This window comes from Lacerta agilis, chromosome 15 (genome assembly GCF_009819535.1).
Source record: "Lacerta agilis isolate rLacAgi1 chromosome 15, rLacAgi1.pri, whole genome shotgun sequence".
Lineage (NCBI taxonomy): Eukaryota > Metazoa > Chordata > Lepidosauria > Squamata > Lacertidae > Lacerta > Lacerta agilis.
The window spans coordinates 9,011,242-9,029,918 of NC_046326.1; the positions used below are offsets into that span (position 1 = coordinate 9,011,242).

Below are 18,677 nucleotides of genomic sequence, written 5' to 3' on the forward strand. Positions count from 1 at the left end.
CTCTGGTCCATGGGGTCACGAAGAGTCGGACACAACTGAACGACTGAACAACAACCAAGAAAACAACAAACAAAGCAATACATACTTCATCCTCCCACCTTCTGGAGAACAGCTAATTGTCATGACTGGTTGCTTAAGTCTACAAAGGCTCATCATAAAGACACATTACTCATTATTAAAATCAGTTGGTTCAATGGAAGTCCTTCTGCAAATGCTTGTGAGTGACTGGAGGTTATCTGTTGTCACTCTGTGTGTTCCTATGCTTAATAAAACAGAAATACTTTTCAGTATAGGGACACAGGTGGCGCTGTGGGTTAAACCACAGAGCTTAGGGCTTGCTGATCAGAAGGTCGGTGGCTCGAATCCCAACGACGGGGTGAGCTCAGTCAATCTAGCAGTTTGAAAGCACAAAGTGCAAGTAGGTAAATAGGTACCGCTCCGGTGGGAAGGTAAATGGTGTTTCCATGCGCTGCTCTGGTTTGCCAGAAGCGGCTAAGTCTGCTGGCCACATGACCTGGAAGCTGTACACCGGCTCCCTCAGCCAGTAAAGCAAGATGAGCGCCGCAACCCCAGAGTCATATGCGACTGGACCTAACGGTCAAGGCTCCCTTTACCTTTACATTTCAGTATTATTATTATTATTATTATTATTATTACCCCACCCATCGTCACTCTGGGTGGCTTACAGCATATCTAAAAACATAATAAAAACATCAAGTATTTAAAAACCTCCCAATACAGGGCTGCCTTCAGATGTCTTCTAAAAGTTGTGTAATTCTTTTAAAAAATCACTTTGGCCAGATTGATTATTTCTTCCTATGATAGGATAAAATGTGTTTAGAAAGGTGTACTTCAAAAGAAAAGACCATTAAAAGTGCACATTTTGGGAGGAAATCCATAGTTTTGGACTTATTTCAATGTATATTTAAATACACATCTGTTGCAGGTAACAACAACACACAAATCAATGTAGAAATGTAGAAACAGAAAATATTTATGAACACATGTGAAACTCACACAGACCCGAAATGGACTTTGTTTTTGGAGTATAAGAAGCTTCCTTATACTGAGTCAGGACATTGGTCTGTATTGTCTACAGTGCATTGGCTGGCAGCTTATCCACATGAAACCAGTCCTCCAACCAAGCAATGTTTACAAAAATGCATATATTAGGGGGAAGTGAGCATTAAATGTACATATATATTTGTGAAAATAATATACAAAAATGCATTCTCTTAAGAGAAATAAGTTGAGAAAAATGTGTACATTGGTCCAAACTGGGTTTTTCTGTAGAAAGGCACGCTATAATACTGAATAATTTTCATGAGGATTTAACAAAACAAAATTGTGGATCTTTGCCGAAATAGGAAGAATTGAAATTCAGATGGGGAGAAATGAGAAACTGAGAGAACCAAGGTGGGCAGATCCTTCTGTCCCTATTAGAGGATGCAACTGATAAACTGGGCGACAAAACAGGCTTCTGTATCCTTGGAGGTCTCCCAGTTTTCCAGACAAAAAATATATTGTGGCCGAAAGCGTACTTTGTTTCATGACTCCCCCACTTTCCCAGGGTTCAGATTCTCATACCTTCCAATACCTCGATGGCAAAATCCGGGACACAATCTTCCTGGATGCCATCTTCCCGATTTTTCTTGTGAGAGAACAGAGGCCATTTTGGACATTGTGATCTCGCACAATTTTGTGCCACAATTTCCCCCAAAAGCACAGCACCCAAAAACACACATTTTGGGGGCGCCATGTGAGATTGCAAGAATCGGTCACCATTGTCTCACAAAGAAAAAAAAGGTTGTCCCACTTTTTCCAAAACACTTGCATGTAACAGTGAGGGTTTTATAGCTGTGGAGTCCTTGTTCTTAGCTGGTTATCAATTGTGGGGTGGGATGTACTACTAACACGTTTCTGGGAGGGTAATGCCTACTTAGATACTTAGGTCGAATCTACACTCATGGTTTATAACGTTAAAAATGCGTTATTAAAATGTGGCACCAGAGAGCGCTGCAGAGCAGCGAGCCACCGGCAAAGAGAAGGTGCCATTAAACATTATAGAATGTTGTATTTAATAACATGTAAAGAATCAATGTAGATCCAGCCTTAGTTGGGACTCAGCCACACTTCTGGTTGTCCCATGCCTGCTTGGAAAATATGCTCTTTACTTCTGAATCAGAACAAACAGCATGTCAGGCTTCTGGGAATCAGCTTCCTCCCCCGTGGCCGTAAATGAGCAGATCAAACGAACGGGAAATCTTACCAGTTAGTTTCCTTAATAAACACAGCGAAGGACAAAATAAAGCATCTAACCAGAATGGCAGTGTTCCCAATTAAGGTCATCCCCCTCTCTTCCGTCCTTATTAATCTACATCATTCCTACATCTTGTAATCTGAGTTTGGAGCCTCTGTGCTTTCTGTTCTAACACTTACTGAGCTCTCCGTGTCTTTGGAGAAGGGGGGGGGGTAAATACTGTCCAGATACTGAGAATCTGTTAACTCTCTCTCTTCTGGTGTTTCTTCTGCTACCTGTTCCCCATCCAGTATTTCCCAGCTTCTGCCTTCTGAACTATGCCCCTCTGCAAACCACTGTTCCAAATCTATACTGTCCTCCTGCTCCTGGAAAGATTCAGGCTCAGGAGGAGGGGGTGGCTCCCACCACTCTTCCTCAGTGCAGCCCTCCTCAGCACTGTCCCTGACACAGCAGTCCACAGAAAACCCGATAGCCATTTGGTTCGATTCAGCGGCAAGCTACCGGTTTTCCTGGGGGAAAGAGGCAGGGCAAACGGAGAGATGGACAAGCCCAAAGCTTGTGTGGCCTGGTCTCTTTAGAGCTGCAGGAGCTAGGAATGCATTAACATCTAAATGAAATGGATAGGAAGGAGTCAGAGCACATTGTCAGAGCGTTGTAATTTGCATGCAAAAAGTCCCGGGTTCAGTCATTCACAGAGGCAGATTTAGGGGAGTGTGACCAGTTCAGTCACACTGGGCACGGAGCCCCGGGGGCACTGTAACTGTAATGTAGAATGGAAGGTGATAAGGGGGAGGACAATTTTTGGTGTTGCACAGGTCGCTGCTGAAATTGGAGACTCCAAGTTCTCACTGACATCTCCAGTGAAAACAATCAGAGGATGGGAAGGATTCTTCTAGGAAACTCAGGAGAGCCACTTCCTCAGACACTAGGTCATGCCAGGTCACAGTGTGACCCGGTTTACGACAGGTTTCCTGTGCTCCTGTGAAGTATATAAGGTTTGTGCATAAAAAACAGGATTATTTATTATTATTATTATTATTATTATTATTATTATTGCCCCATAGGATGAGTCCAGCTTCTTTCTACCTTCAAATGAGACATTTTAGTTTCCCCTCCCATACTTCAGGTGGGCTATTTACCTTGTGTGTTTAAATTTCCTTTTGTACCATTATATGTCTGAAGTGCATGATTTTTTTTAAAAAAAAATTAAAAACATGTTTTCTTCTTCAGCTGGGAAAAATGCTCTGTGGAGAGAGGGGAGGGTGCTTGTTGATGTCACCAACCCCCCAGCCAATCAGCACTCTGCACAGCCTCTTCATCTTTTGACTGATGGGACTTATTCTTCCTGAGAAAACCGTGCATCGGATAACAGCATTGCTGCGAGTGTGCTTTCCGAAGCAGAGCAGCTCGTGTTTTTATGCACATTTGCACTCTCCCATGTTTCCTCCAAGTGGCCCTCAACGGGGGTATGGATTTTGTTCTGTCTCTAACATGAAAATGAGGACTAGCTCTCATGACTATTGTGTGGGTGTTTGTTTGTTTTTAAATGAATTTCCCTTTTCTTACTAGAGAAATGTTTTTTCTCCCAGCTTGGATTGGATTAAAAAATGTGGCACAGCAGCCAGGACCTAGCTTAACAATGGCTTTGCCGGCTGCATTTGTCCTGTGGGGTTATCGGCTGGCTGTCCCTGCTCCCAACAATAGCCTTGCATTCGTTTGCATGAAGTAACATATTAATCACAGCGAAGGGTCTGTGCCGGGCTTTCGCGTGGTAGCACAGGTGTGCTCCTGTGTTGCCGTGCAGACTGAAGCGAGCGAGCGAGTGAGCGAGCGTGTGGTGCATCTGTGGCGTGTGTTTGCACGTGCCTGCTCTCTCTGAGTGGCTGTCTCCTGAGCTGCTACTCTACTCTCTCTCACCCATTCACTGTCTAATAGGAAACAAATCTGCCCCTGGACATGCCAGGGCTTAAAATAGATGTTGAGACAGCAGCCTTTCCCCTTCTTCAGCAGCAACAGCGTCAGTAGCAGGAGCGGCGGCAGCAAGGAAAGGGAGAACAGAGGAGATGGCCGACTAGATCTGACGGAGGAGCCTCCTTTCCCAGCTGAGAAAAATCAGAGCCTTGACAAAGGTAAAGTAACTGAGTCCAGCTGGCTCTCTTGTTGTCTCTTTGTAGCAGAGCCTGTGGCTTCCTTGGTCTTTGCCCCTTGCGCTGTGCCAGCAAGGGGAGGCTTCTGCCTGTCCTCTCTCCTAGAAGCTGCCATTTAGAAGAAGCAGGCTATTCGATGCTTTGCATGCTTGTATGTGGCAGGGAACTGTGGCAGAACTTTGGCAGGATCAAGGCTTGGTGGAGTGGGAGGTCTCAGGCTGCATGACCCTGTGATATTTACTCCCTGCTAACTAACTTATCATCCCAACAGTGCGGTGGAAGGAAAACGAGAGCCAGATTCATGCTGATGTGCATGATATAAGGGTGGGGTATCTATGGGTCACATAGTTCAGGGATAGATCCTGGTCTCAAAGAAAAATGTGCCTCCTTCCCAAACACTGCTGCCACGCAGAACTCATTCTAGGAGCTCGGTTGTTTCGAAACACACCCGAGCTCTTGAAGGGCTGCTTTTCAGCAAAAATAAAAATAAAAAATTGCCGGGCTGAGAACCAGTGCAATTGGGCAGGTGGATAATTTTGGAAGGACTGAGGGGGGGGTGGATTTGAGGACTCTGCCTGGCTTTTAGGCTTAAACTGGATACCTCGAGCCAGAGACGTCTTCTTCAAGTCTCATTTGTCTGCCACTGTAAAGTGGGAACAATTGTGGCCTCCCACTGGGAAGACGGATAAAATAAGGGCTATCTATCATGCACGATGCATGGGGCACAGGAAACCCTGTGAAAAAGATTGATAACATGGAAAGAGTTGCGCAGCGTGGGAACATGGCTTCTTATTTTGCTCGTGTTCTGAGGCTGGAGGAGCGGCAAGCAAGGCAGACAAAACAACAGGCAGGAAGCGATCTCTACTTTCCCCTCTGCTAGTGCTCCGGTGGGAGCATTAAAACAGCAGTGCATTGTGTGCAACATTGTGCAGGAAGAAAAGCCTCTCCCTCCCCAACCCACGCATGTATTCCAAACAGGGCTGGTCCATGGAGAGGAGTGGATCTGTTGCGTCTGATCTCCAACCTGGAAGGGTGCCCCACCCAATGCTTGATTCTCATTAAGCTAAATGGCCATTGGCTACGGATCCTTTAGAAACGCAGTTTCCTTGCTGCAAAAGGCACAGGCCCAAGATGAGCTGTTCCAGGAGGGCTGGGGAAACCTGTGGCTCAACAGATGTTGTCGGACTCCATCTCCCATCAGCCCCTCACAGCATGGCCACCGGTCAGGGATGAAGGGAGTTACAGTCCAGCCATATCTGGAGGAATCTGGTTTTCCCATCTCTGTGTTATAACCCAGTAGATGTGTTGGAAAAGATTTATTACCCTTCACAGCCTTGTAAAACCTTCCCCTGCTGGGTTAAAGCACTCAGCTTTCAGACTGGCTGCCACCCTCAAATGTAATCCTTTATTTCGATGTAGCAATGAAGGAGAGGGTTTTTTTTTTCTTCTTACTCCTGGACCTTCTCATGAAGGGTAAGGAAGAGATAGTGTTGGCACTCAGCTCACTGACCTGAAGTCGCCCTCCTTGAACTGTAAGCTATCAGGGGCTCAAGCAGCCCCCTCCATCCCCCATTATGTTCACAATCCACAGGCCGCAGAGTCCTTATAAAAGCTGTTCTGCTTTCAATCGGTAAACAAGAGGGAGATAGAAAAACCACCGCCGTCTGTGAGGGCATCCCTGTTTCCCTCCCAGACCGATACGCAGGCACAGCTTGGGCCAAGTTCAGGAAGTACAGAGCAATATTATAAACAATTTGATGCAATTCGGAAGCAACCAATCATTTCTGGTGATTCTGTTAAGTGTGTGCGTCTATGTGCACACATTTCTGAACACGATGCAATATCCTCTGCATCACTAAGTTCGGATTTTTGATATTATCATACATTTTGCCCTGCACCACGCCCAGCAGCAAAGACTCCAGAGAAAGCTGTCCTCTTGAAGCAAGTCACCACCAAAGTGGATGTGACCGAGTGATGGAGCCTATGCTTTGAAATCAGACATTCCCAGCAGTACTGGAAGAAGACATGTAGCCACCTGAGATGGCCCAGCAAATACCACTGTCCGCTTTACTTTATCCTCTTCCTCCTCATGCCTTCGATTTTGGCCTCTGCTACAGCAAGGGCAGGTGAGTCAACAGGCTCTCGTCCAACAATGACTTGCTCAGAAGAAGGACCCTACATCAAGGGGTGAGAGATCTTAAGCCCAGGCGCCCAATGAGCCCTTCCAAGCCAGTTTGGTGTAGTGGTTAAGAGCGGCAGACTCGTAATCTGGGGAACCGGGTTCGTGTCTGCACTCCTCCACATGCAGCTGCTGGGTGACCTTGGGCTAGTCACACTTCTCTGAAGTCTCTCAGCCCCACTCACCTCACAGAGTGTTTGTTGTGGGGGAGGAAGGGAAAGGAGAATGTTAGCCGCTTTGAGACTCCTTCGGGTAGTGAAAAGCGGGATATCAAATCCAAACTCTTCTTCTTCTTCTTCTTCTCTCTCTGATCCTCAAAACTAACTCTTTTTTGCTATCCCAACTTCAGAACCTGAGTTTTTGCCAGGCTGGAATGTGTCCTTGGACTCTGGAATGGGTCTTACTTTGAGGGATAGAGAGGGATTGTGTAGAAATCAGCCTCCTGTACACAGGTCAGTTTTACATCTGCTGCCCTGAACCCTTTGCCCTCTGGCCTCACCCAACACCGGCATGTCTACAGGGTCAGTCTCAAACTGAGACCTTGCATTGGGGCAACAGGTTATTTTTTCTGGGGCAAGGTGTCGATTCTTTCTGAAGTTCAAAGAGCATTTGTCACAGCAGCAAAGCCATGGATAGTCTCTCCAAGGCTACTTCACCCCACAATGCCTTGCTCTGAGGAGTGACTCTTTCTCAGAGTAAGGCACAGGGGCAACAGAGGAGGTGTGGATAGGCAGTGGGCAGCCTAGAGGGGGCACAACCGCACTGCTCCTCAAAGTCCTCTGCCTAAGATATGTCTCAAGTGGCCTAAATGAGAGGGCTAGCCGTGGGCCTCAGGTTCAATCCCTGGCATCGCTCCACAGGATCAGACAACAGCAGGATCAGACAACAGAGGGTGGGAAAGACCTTCTGCCTGGCATTCTGAAGAGCTGCCGCCTGTCAGAGTACCAGGAGTCAGCAAACTTTTTCAGCAGGGGGCCGGTCCACTGTACCTCAGACCTTGTGGGGGGCCGGACTTTATTTTGGAAAAAAAAATGAACGAATTCCTATGCCCCACAAATAACCCAGAGATGAATTTTAAATAAAAGGACACATTCTACTCATGTAAAAACACGCTGATTCCTGGACCATCTGTGAGCCAGATTTAGAAGGCGATTGGGCCGGATCCGGCCCCCGGGCCTTAGTTTGCCTACCCATAAAGTAGACAGCACTGGGCTTTGTTGAAAAATAATCTGACCCAGCAGAAGGCAATTTTCAGTGTTCCGAAAGAACTTCCTAAGAGCTGCAGCTGCAATGATCCCAGCCTCCCAGAATGGGTTTGGCACCTCCTGGCTGTCTCCGCTGCAAAAAGTGGATTGTGCTGCACATTACCCCAACCTGATTCTGACAGAAAAGAGCTCTGAAGTGGCAGGCTGAACATATCCCAAAGTTCAGCAAGAGAGAATCGGACGGATTGATACAACAGCAGCGTTTGGATAGGCATAGGATGAAGTGACCCCTGGGCACAGTTCCTGAAATGAGAGGTGTCGGAGACCCCTAATGTCTAGCTTTGTGGAGTCTGCCTGAGGTTACTCGGTGGTAAGAGAACAAAATGCTGCACCTTCTCCAGGGAGCACCAGCTCTTTAGGACAACTTCATGAGAGCCAGTGTGGTGTAGTGGTTAAGAGCAGTGGACTCGTAATCTGGGGAACTGGGTTCACGTCTTCGCTCCTCCACATGCAGCTGCTGTGTGACCTTGGGCTAGTCACACTTCCCTGAAGTCTCTCAGCCTCACTCACCTCACATAGTGTTTGTTGTGATGGAGGAAGGGAAAGGAGAATGTTAGCCGCTTTGAGACTCCTTTGGGTAGTGATAAAGCGGGATATCAGATCCAAACACCTCTTCTTCCAAACTCTTCTAAACCTGCGTCTACACTGGACATTTGCCATTGAATAGTCACACGTGGTGAACTCACTTTTTGCAGGGCATGTGCATGGAATCATGGGCAAGGTTTTGCATGTTTCTCATGTTTTGCCTGTTCAGCTTCTGTTTGTTTGTTTTCCAGAGCTCAGAAAAGCTGCCTTTTTTTTTAGCTCCATGGAATAGCTGCACAATTTCTGCAGGTGTCCGTGGACTATTGTGTTGCTATTTTGACCAGCTATGGCCTGCATAGATTGCTCTAGCCATTTCCTGCAGTATAGCCCATGTCTCGTAAGAGCAACTCTAGCATTTTAACCCTCCCTTTTCCAAACAGCATTGCTTTTATATCTAATTCCCCTCCCCGGGCCTTAAATTGCATTGGAAATGATAATGATTAGGGTGTATTTAGCCCCTAATGAAGTCCTAATGAAAATCCCCCTCACCCACAAAGCTTTGGGGCTGGAGAAAGCGACAACAGCCCACTTGGCAGGACATGTTACAAGTCGCTGTTCCACTTCTAGCTGAAAGCAATACAGCAACAATTGGGTGTTTCTAAATTATCCACAGCTGGAAAGCACCCTAAGACTTTGGGGAAAGATTCCCAACTGTGGCCCTGGTGCGTTTTGGCTCAGATTATACCCCAGTTTTGAGAGACAGGGAAGTGAGCTTCAGGTTATATAGGAAGGTGTCTTGGGGACCAGATCAAACTCTTTGTCCATCTAGGCCACTGCTGCCTACTCTGACTGGCAGCAGCTCCCTGGGGTGCCAGGCATGGGGGGGTGGCTTCCCATCCATCTAAGTGATCCTTTCTGCTGGAGATGCTGGCAATTAAAACAAGGACATTCTGTATGCAAAAGTCATATTCTTTCCACTGCATGACAGTTCCTCTCCAAAGAGAGCAGAAATGGGTTGCCTTTTCCTCCTTGGGTTCCTTAAAAACTTATTTCTGCCCTCCTAGTGGAAAATCAGAGCTCCCCTAAACACCACAAGAGGACCCAAGTGCGTGTGGAGGTGGGTGAATAATTTGTCTTTTTCCTTGTCTTGTACAGGGGTCAGTGCCAGGGTGGAGATATCTTGATTTTTGTTTTTCTTCTCCTCCAGCTCCTGGCTGTCTCTATACAAAGCTCCTGGCACCTGCCAGCCTCCCTCATTACTATTCTAGCCTTGGCAGCCTCTGAGCTGGCAGAGCTGTGCTGGCCAAACATCGTTTTGAAGGAAGGCAACAGCTGAGCTCATCCCGATCCCAACTTGTCAGGAGATATGCCAGCTCAAAAGCTGAGGAAAACGCCAACTAGCGGGGGGTATTTTTTCTCCTCTGCACATGTGAATTCATTAAAAGTCATGTAAAATGATTGAATGCCCATTAATGAACACTAAAGTGGCAGTTGGGTTTCTTCGCTTGTCAATTTGAACAAAAAAAGCAGGTTTCAAATTGTCCAAGTACAGGGGAAATCCAGTGTAGGGTCAGGCCCCATCTACACTACACATTTAAAGCAGGATCATACCACTTTAAACAGCTTCCCCCCCCAAAAAAAAGAATCCTGGGAACTGTAGTTTGTTAAGGGTGCTGAGTGCTAGGAGACTACTATTCCCTTCACAGAGCTACAATTCCCAGAGTTTTGGGGGATGTAGGATTGATTGTTAAAACCACAGTTGTGGTTCTGTGAGAGGAACAAGGGTCTCCTAACAATTCCCAACCAAAGTCCCTTCCCAAACTACAACTCCCAGGATTCTTTGGGAGTTTTGCTGTGTTGCTGCTTTCAATGCCTCACACTGATGGGGCCTGAAACAGGAAAAGCCAGGCAGGAGCAAGCAGACAGAGTTATTAAATGCCAAACTCACCAGGTTCCTGGAGCTCAGGCTGTTGAGCCCCCAAACTAGTAGTGTTTCAAGGGCAACACAGCTGCCAAGCCCAATTTGTACTTTCCAGATCATCCGAAACAATGTTATCCAAGTGTCCTGTTTACCACAGACCTATTTTCCTATTTCCGTCGCCATTTTATTCCGCCTTTCTTTCTTTTCTTTTGCAAAAGGCCTTGTAAAATATGTTAGGGGATGCTTATGAAGCCTACGCCACTCTGGAAGCCAGACAGGAATGTTGTGGCCGGACTGCTCACAGGAGCGAGTCACTGGCAACCAGTGGCGTAGCAAGCCTCTGCGCTGCTGGAGGCGGTGGCAGCGCAGAGGCACCCCCCTGGGGGAGGGGCACCCCCTGGGGGAGGGGCACGCCCCTGGTGTGGTGGCCAGCGAGGAGGGGGTGACAAGCGTGACACCCCCCCTTGCTGGCCCCTCCCAGCGGTTTTTTTCAGCGGGGGGTGGGCCAGCGACAAGTATGACACACACCCCTCGCCGGCCCATGCCCCCCCCCACCGAAGAAAGCGGCGGAAAGGGGAAACAAGCAGAGCAGGCGCTTGGATGCGCCTGCTCTGCTTCCTTTCCCCCCTCCTAGCGGTTTTTTTCGGTGGGGGGTAGGCCAGCGAAGAGGGGGTGTCATGCCAGTGTGACACCCCCTCCTCGCTGGCCCACCCCCCACCGAAAAATAGCCGCTGGAAGGGGGAAAAGGTGACAAGCCCCCATTCGGGGCCGCCCAGCGGGGTGGGGTGAGAGGGGCCAGCCAAAGTGTCACCCCCCCCTCCCCTGGAACTAGGGGAGGCCCACCCTTGTGACGCCCCTGCTGGCAACATCATATGTCTCTTTGCCAGGAGACCTGTACTGGTTGCCAGTTTGCTGCCAGCCCAGGCTCAAGGCTTTTGTGTTAATTCGTAACAACTGTGGCTCCAAGTACCATAAGGCACCAAATTCCTTACGCTTGGTCACTGAGAGCTTCTGATGGGACACTTTTTGCGGTCTCTCCAGAGCCCCGAGGCTGAAGGCTCACCCACGCTTTTCCTTGTCCCACCTCTTTACCAGTCTTTCAGACCCTCTAAGAAGCCATCCCAGTTTTTGATTTGATCCCAGAATGTCCTAGAGCCCTCCCACCTCATTCCCAAAGCTGAGAAACCACTAGCTATGCTTTGGATAGAAGGGAAGAGGACTCTAGGAAACCTGTCTGAGCCCTCATGCTTCCTTCCCAAAGCCCACTGCCTCCCTTACCCAGCTTTGGGAAGACAGCATGAAGGCTGCAGCGGTGGGTGTCAAATATTGATGGGGGCCACGGCCACCACCAAAAAAAGGCATTTGAGGGCCACGTGTTGGAATGTCCTGACTTACCCCCACCTAAAGTGGAGGGCAGCCTACTAATGTGGATCAAAAGGGTGCAAGAAAACAAGATCCCGTCATGTTGCAATAAGTATGTTTTGTTTTGATTTTTGATTTTATGATTTAGCATTGTTTATATTTTGAATGGGAATGAGGAGGGAGGGCTCTAGAAAAGACCCTGATGTTGGGAAAGATGGAGGGCACAAGGAGAAGGGGATGACAGAGGATGAGATGGTTGGACAGTGTTCTCGAAGCAACTAGCATGAGTTTGGCCAAGCTGCAGGAGGCAGTGAAAGATAGGCGTGCCTGGCGTCCATGGGGTCACAAAGAGTCGGACACAACTGAACGACTGAACAACAACAACAATAACATATTTTGAATTGCATGTAGGAAAAACACCATAATCTTTCCAGTGCTTAAGGCCCATACCAGTCTTAATCCAGCCCTGGTTTACCCACTGCTGTCCTAACTGTAACTCAGTGCTCTAGCCCCATCAGGGACTCCTTGCTTTAGCCGTTTCCATTTTTAACAGGATCAGGAAGGAGAGAGACCGAGTGCAGATGATGCCCAGGCTGGATGTGGTTCTGCTAATACCACCTGTGCTCTCTTCCAGCTTAGAAACCGACCGTGGGTGGTGGTCGCAGCAGAAACACTGCCCCGCCCCAGCCCCCTCAAGAGGCCCGGGATGCAAGGGGGGGCTTGGCGGCACCAATGTCCTTCTTGTCCCGGTTCTCCCGGAACGGATCCAGGGCTCCCAGCCGGCGGATTCACGATGACACCGTCAGCCACCCCATCCTCAGCATCTTTGAACTGGAGAGGCTGCTCTACACAGGGAAGACAGCCTGCAACCATGCTGATGAAGTGTGGCCAGGACTCTACCTGGGAGATCAGTACGTACCGGCCCAGATGTTGGGATCAGACCCTGTGACTGTGGGGTGGGGACGGTGGTGGGGAGGAAGTCTTGTGATCTGCAGCTGCTAAGGAACTGGAGGGCATGCATGGCATTGCCTACTGTCAGGGACTGGGCAGAGGAGGAATGGTGGAGACTGCCTCCCCATCCTGACCCCTCCAGGGAAGAGGAAGAGGAAGACAGTATAGATTTACAATGGGGGTTTGAGGGAGGTCACAGCTCAGAGGAAGATGAGGGGGAAAGTTGAGAAATAATGGGAGAGGAGGAGGCAGAACCGGAATGGCAGCTGGCTGGCACAGTGTCTTTAAAAAGCATCCAGACCCCCGATCTGCCAGACCCTGGCAAGCCTTAAAAGTAGGAGAGCAAAGAGCTCCAAGACAGAAGGCACGTAGCAGCACCCATAGAAGTGACGAATGAGGAAGTGGGAGAGATAGAATCATAGAATCATAGAGTTGGAAGAGACCCCAAGGGCCATCCAGTCCAACCCCCTGCCAAGCAGGAAACACCATCAAAGCATTCCTGACAGATGGCTGTCAAGCCTCTGCTTAAAGACCTCCAAAGAAGGAGACTCCACCACACTCCTTGGTAGCAAATTCCACTGCTGAACAGCTCTTACTGTCAGGAAGTTCTTCCTAATGTTTAGGTGGAATCTTCTTTCTTGTAGTTTGAATCCATTGTTCTGTGATGGGAGGTTGGAGATTCACTTGGGACCAGGCCATTATCCAAGAGGCTGGGTTTAATAATAATAATAATAATAATAATAATAATAATAATAATAATATATTATTTCCACCACACCCATCTGGCTTGATTTCCCCAGCCACTCTGGGCGGCTTTGAACAGAACATTAAAAACAGAATAGAACTTCAAACATTAAAAACTTCCCTAAACAGGGCTGCCTTCAGATGTCTTCTATAGCCTCTCTCTGTAATTTTGAGATTAAAAAAAGGATGGTGAGAAACTTTTCCTTGTCTTTATACTTTCCTGGGCAACTAGCCAGGAGCTGCTGACAGCATCCTGACACCTACAGAGGGACAAACCTCCATTTCTCTCTGTTTCTCATGTTTCCCATCCTGAAGTTCGTTCCACCCCTTTTCTGTATCCATTTGAGTTTCCTGTTTAAAAGCCTGCGTGAGCATCCTTACTCCTTTATGTGCACACCAGCCAGCTGCACTGAGAGGGTTGCTTAGCACGCCTCCCTGCTCCATCTTCTTCCCCCCCCCCCATGTAGAGATATAGCTGCCAACCGCAGGGAGCTGGCGCGCCTGAACATCACCCACATCCTCAATGCCTCGCACAGCAAGTGGCGGGGAGGGGCCGATTACTATGAAGGCACTGGCATCTGCTACCTGGGCATCGAGGCCCACGACTCGCCCAGTTTCGACATGAGCCCCTACTTTGATCCCGCCGCTGACTTCATCCACAAGGCGCTGAGCAGGACTAGAGGTGAGTCCATGGAGGGAGGTGGCTTGATGGCCCAACTTTTTGCAGAACTGAATAGCTCTCCCTACCATTGGTGAGAGTTTCACGTTGGGGGGCACAACGGTCTGGATGGAAGTAGGACTGGTGTCTGTGAGCACACTGTCATGGGACTGGTGTGCTGAGATTCTTCCACATATGTGGTGGACCTGTAAAAGGGTAGAAGAGTATTGGGAAATAATTCACAATGAATTGAAAAAAAGTCATCTCATGGAACTGCTATATCCAACGTTTGGGTTGTTACTGGACTCTATGAACCTTTATATGTAAAATGGACCTTTGCGTCTTGGCTGTGTTTTCATTATCTATGAAATTACCATTTTCCACACATTGACTGTTTTTGGGCCATATAAATTCAATATGTATGTGGAATGGACTTTGAAAGACTTTTATATTTAATTTTTACATTTCATTTCTAGATTGCAATACACATTAAGTAATTGATTTGGTGGTTCTTTTAACCTCTTGTTTACATTGCATATTTCATGTATGGTGATAATAGAACAATGAGATACTAGAGTTGTGATAATCAGCCGGTTACATTTAGTGTGGTATGTAAATATTCTGTATGTAGCCTAGGTTTATTGTTGTGTATCACTTGAAAACGTTGGCAGCATTAAGATAAATTCAACAGTGTAAACAAGTTTTGATGGATGTAATAATGGAATACTGAATGTTTTAGTTTATGTAAAATATGCAGGGATTTATTATGATATGAAAAAATGGAAAGAGAAGAAGGGAAGCTTGACCTGGGGGTGGAGAGAGACTGCGGCATGCAAGGAAGATGCCAAGCATCTTCATCGTGCCTGGCTGCAGTTTTGCTACACTACTGGCGCATCATATATTTGTTTTTGACGTGTCTAAATTGCCCACCACCCTGTTGGATTCCAGGGCAGTGTACAGCAAGGGAAAGATGCATCTTCGTGCACCAGTAAAATTGAGGGCTTGTCCACACTTCTGCTTGTCCTGTGTCTAGAACACATGGGCCCAAGCAGTTTTCCACTTGATCCACACAGTGTGGTCATTGTCCTGCGGGAATTGGGGACCTTTTTCAGGCAAACAACCACATTCCCTCCTGGGAAACTTTACGGCGGGCCAGCTGCCAATGGTGGGTGGGGCCAGCTGCAAAAGTAGGTGGAGCAACCATGCAAATTTTACCTTTGTGTGATAGGCTACTTTCTACATAAACACACACACACGCACACGCACACACACCTCTTTTATTCTCCATCCAGGGATGCAAGAGACATGATCAGAGTTCATGGATACATTCTGACCAAGTGAAGACACTCAAGGGGAGTGAAAAATAGGGTGTGAGGGGACTCCTGAGGGCCAGATAGTAATGCCTGGAAGGCTACACGTGGCTCCCATTCTTGAGGTCCCTCACTCCTGTGTCCTGAACCAAATGAGGATGGAAAGATAAGGTTGTGCTGGGGGAGGGAATCTTTCTGGGGTTATTTAAATTGGTGGCATTCTGGAAGAGATCTTTGCTGAGGTGCACACCCTCTCTAACCTTATGGACCATAAATGCCTCAGCTGCCATTTGATATTCAATGGTGCACTTTAGCTACTCTCAGATAATGGTTTTAATGCGGTTGGGAGCTCTTCAGATTGCAATGTGCATTACTTACGTTTATTCTGAATTTGTTTAGTCATCCCTACTGTGTTTGGAAGGCAGGGAGCCTCCTGCTCCTTCTGTTGAGTAGGGCCGTGGACCTCTGCCCCCAAGTCCAACCCTGATGGCAACACTGTCAAGACTTACTTTGTATATCTATATCTAGCACATCTATATCTCCCCTTTCTTCTTGCAGGAAGGATCCTTGTTCACTGTGCCGTGGGGGTGAGCAGATCAGCCACTTTGGTCCTCGCCTACCTCATGATTTACCATCACTTGACCTTGGTGGAGGCCATAAAGACCGTCAAGGACCACCGAGGCATCATCCCCAACCGGGGTTTCCTACGTCAGTTGGCTGCCCTGGACAACTCCCTCAGGTTGAAGCAGAGGCCATGAGTGGAAGGGCCAGAGGGAAACAATGTTGGAGCCAGTCATGAGGCATTCCCAGGCCATTATTTGGGCTCTGGTGTCCCTGAACTTCCACAGTTCCCACCCTGCAGAAGCCCAAGGCCTACAAGGCCTCTAATTTCTAAAGTTAGCTTCAGGTGTCAACCAGAGGTGAGCTGGCTCGGGTTTCCAAGAGGCAGAGAGTTCCCCAACCCCTCTCTCCATTTCTCCCTCCTTTGGGAAGCCATAAAATGGGGCTCTTCTTGATATCAAGTCTCAACCTCAGACCAGGGGAGCCTTCAGCTCTCTAAAAATCCCCCCGGAGTCCTGTGTGGTGTGGCCTGTCGCTCTCCGTATTTGCTTTTAGCCTTTGTTAAAGTGCTTGGGTAGTTCCCTAATGTATTTTAGCTGTGAGAATAAAGTCCTGCAGAGACTAAATGCATCAGAGCATTTTTCCACCCAACAGTGATGGGCAATTATGGGGCAAGGGAAGAATAGGGTTGGTTACTGCTAGAGAGCCATACTGCTGCTGTCTCGAGTGGGGTGAGGAGTAGCATAGCTGTCAACCTTTCCCTTTTTTGTGGGAAATTCCTTATTATAGCATTGGGAAACAGCAGGGAGGGTTGACAGATATGGGTAGTCCCAGATCCGCAACTGCCCAAGGGTCCCAGGAACTTAGAAGGGCCTTTCACTCGCATAACCCAGCTGCACTCCAATTCATCACCTTCTCTACCAAGCCCCCAAGTGCTTTCCAGTTACAGGTGCTGCTGCTTTTAAATGGGAGGCAAAATCAGCTCCCTTCCAGAATGGCTGACCACCATTTTAAGTTACCCAAAATGCCCATAGATGTATTGTAAAATGTATTGATTTCACAGCTCTGTAGTCTGAGTTGATCAGTAATTCTGTTGCGGCCACTACAAGCAGGGCTGGGCCCTGCCCTGGTTCAAGGAAGGTTGCTGGGCATGGTCAGGACCGTGCAAAGGGGCTGTCTAAAGCCTGGCACTGGCTTAGAATCATAGAATCATAGAGTTGGAAGAGACCACAAGGGCCATCCAGTCCAACCCCCTGCCAAGCAGGAAACACCATCAAAGCATTCCTGACAGATGGCTGTTAAGCCTCTGCTTAAAGACCTCCAAAGAAGGAGACTCCACCACACTCCTGGGCAGCAAATTCCACTGTCGGACAGCTCTTACTGTCAGGAAGTTCTTCCTAATGTTTAGGTGGAATCTTCTTTCTTGTAGTTTGAATCCATTGCCCCGTGTCTGCTTCTCTGGAGCAGCAGAAAACAACCTTTCACCCTCCTCTATATGACATCCTTTGATATATTTGAACACGGCTATCATATCACCCCTTAACCTTCTCTTCTCCAGGCTAAACATACCCAGCTCCCTAAGCCGTTCCTCATAAGGCATCGTTTCCAGGCCTTTGACCATTTTGGTTGCCCTCCTCTGGACACGTTCCAGCTTGTCAGTATCCTTCTTGAACTGTGGTGCCCAGAACTGGACACAGTATTCCAGGTGAGGTCTGACCAGAGCGGAATACAGTGGTACTATTACTTGGATGCAATGAAGTACACAGAGCACTATTCTTATTATTTTTAACCATTCTCCAACACTTAAAGAAAAGAAACTGCATTCAGAAATTGTCAAAGGGGAGAGAAAATGCTGGTGAAATTCTCACAGGCGTGGTGTGGGCTTTTCCCATCTACTTACTTACTTTCAAGTAGGCCGAGGGGCATTTATGAGCCTCTTTTCTTCCACTCTAGCCAGTTGGTCAAAGATACAGTATATGGAGAATCTAGTTTTTTTTTCTAAAATCCACTGTTGGGTCATACCTTTTTTAGGACCCACCAAACATGTCGCCCAAAAGTGGCAAGTTTTGAAGAGGGAGCAAGACATCTTGGTACGCAGCTTCAGTTCCAGAGACCTGCCAGGACCAGCAATGAAAGGAAGTGTCGCTTGAGTGATACCAGGCATAAAGATAAAAAGTTCAATGATTCCTAGAGCAGAATTGCTGGTGGAGTGGATTCCCCACCTCCTAGAATGGGTTTTTTGTTTGTACTGAAAGTTGAAGGCACTCGGGTTCATTCTAAGAACCATGGGGGGAGGACCATAGATCAGTGGTACTGATATATTTTGCATCCAGAAGATCCCAGGCTCAATTTCCGGCATCTCCAGATAGGGCTGGGGGAGTCTCCCTGTCTGAAACCTGGAGAGCTGCTGCCAGTCAATGTAGACAATTATTTGGCTCTGTATAATACAACTTCCTATGCTCCTATGAATGGGATGCTCCATCCCTGCTCCATCCCCTACATGTAAGTCTTACCTGACTTCAGTCACTCATTGCCTGTGGTTACCAAGTGAGGGCTTAAATCAGGCATAGGCAAACTCAGCCCTCCAGATGTTTTGGGACTACAAGTCCCATCATCCCTGACCACTGGTCCTGTTAGCTAGGGATGATGGGAGTTGTAGTCCCAAAACAGCTGGAGGGCCGAGTTTGCCTATGCCTGGCTTAAATGCAAGGTTGGCTCGCCAGATGCAGCACTTTCCGCTTTGCAGTTACCCACAGCAAATCACAGAAAACAGCTCCAGCCTGGATACTCATGC

General features: G+C 47.8%; 1 protein-coding gene across 2 annotated transcripts; it reads left to right on the top strand.

Moving 5' to 3' along the window:
* The first annotated feature begins 4,089 nt into the window (after positions 1–4,089).
* DUSP26 (dual specificity phosphatase 26) lies at positions 4,090–16,509 on the top strand. 2 transcript variants are annotated; one of them, XM_033172117.1, is made up of 4 exons: positions 4,090–4,389; positions 12,299–12,570; positions 13,822–14,036; positions 15,881–16,509. In XM_033172117.1, the coding sequence occupies exons 2-4, from the start codon at positions 12,392–12,394 to the stop codon at positions 16,078–16,080; spliced, it is 594 nt and encodes a 197-aa protein (XP_033028008.1). In that variant the 5' UTR covers positions 4,090–4,389; positions 12,299–12,391; the 3' UTR covers positions 16,081–16,509. The 2 variants fall into 2 exon arrangements, with proteins under 2 accessions (XP_033028008.1, XP_033028007.1); XM_033172116.1 differs by having other exon boundaries at positions 4,091–4,389; positions 12,294–12,570.
* The last annotated feature ends 2,168 nt before the right edge of the window (positions 16,510–18,677 follow it).

Coding starts and splice junctions, on each gene's coding strand:
- DUSP26 (XM_033172117.1), top strand. CDS start 12,392: ATGTCCTTCTTGTCCCGGTTCTCCCGGAACGGATCCAGGGCTCCCAGC. Junction 12,571..13,821: donor GGACTCTACCTGGGAGATCA/GTACGTACCGGC, acceptor CCCCCCATGTAG/AGATATAGCTGCCAACCGCA. Junction 14,037..15,880: donor GGCGCTGAGCAGGACTAGAG/GTGAGTCCATGG, acceptor TTCTTCTTGCAG/GAAGGATCCTTGTTCACTGT.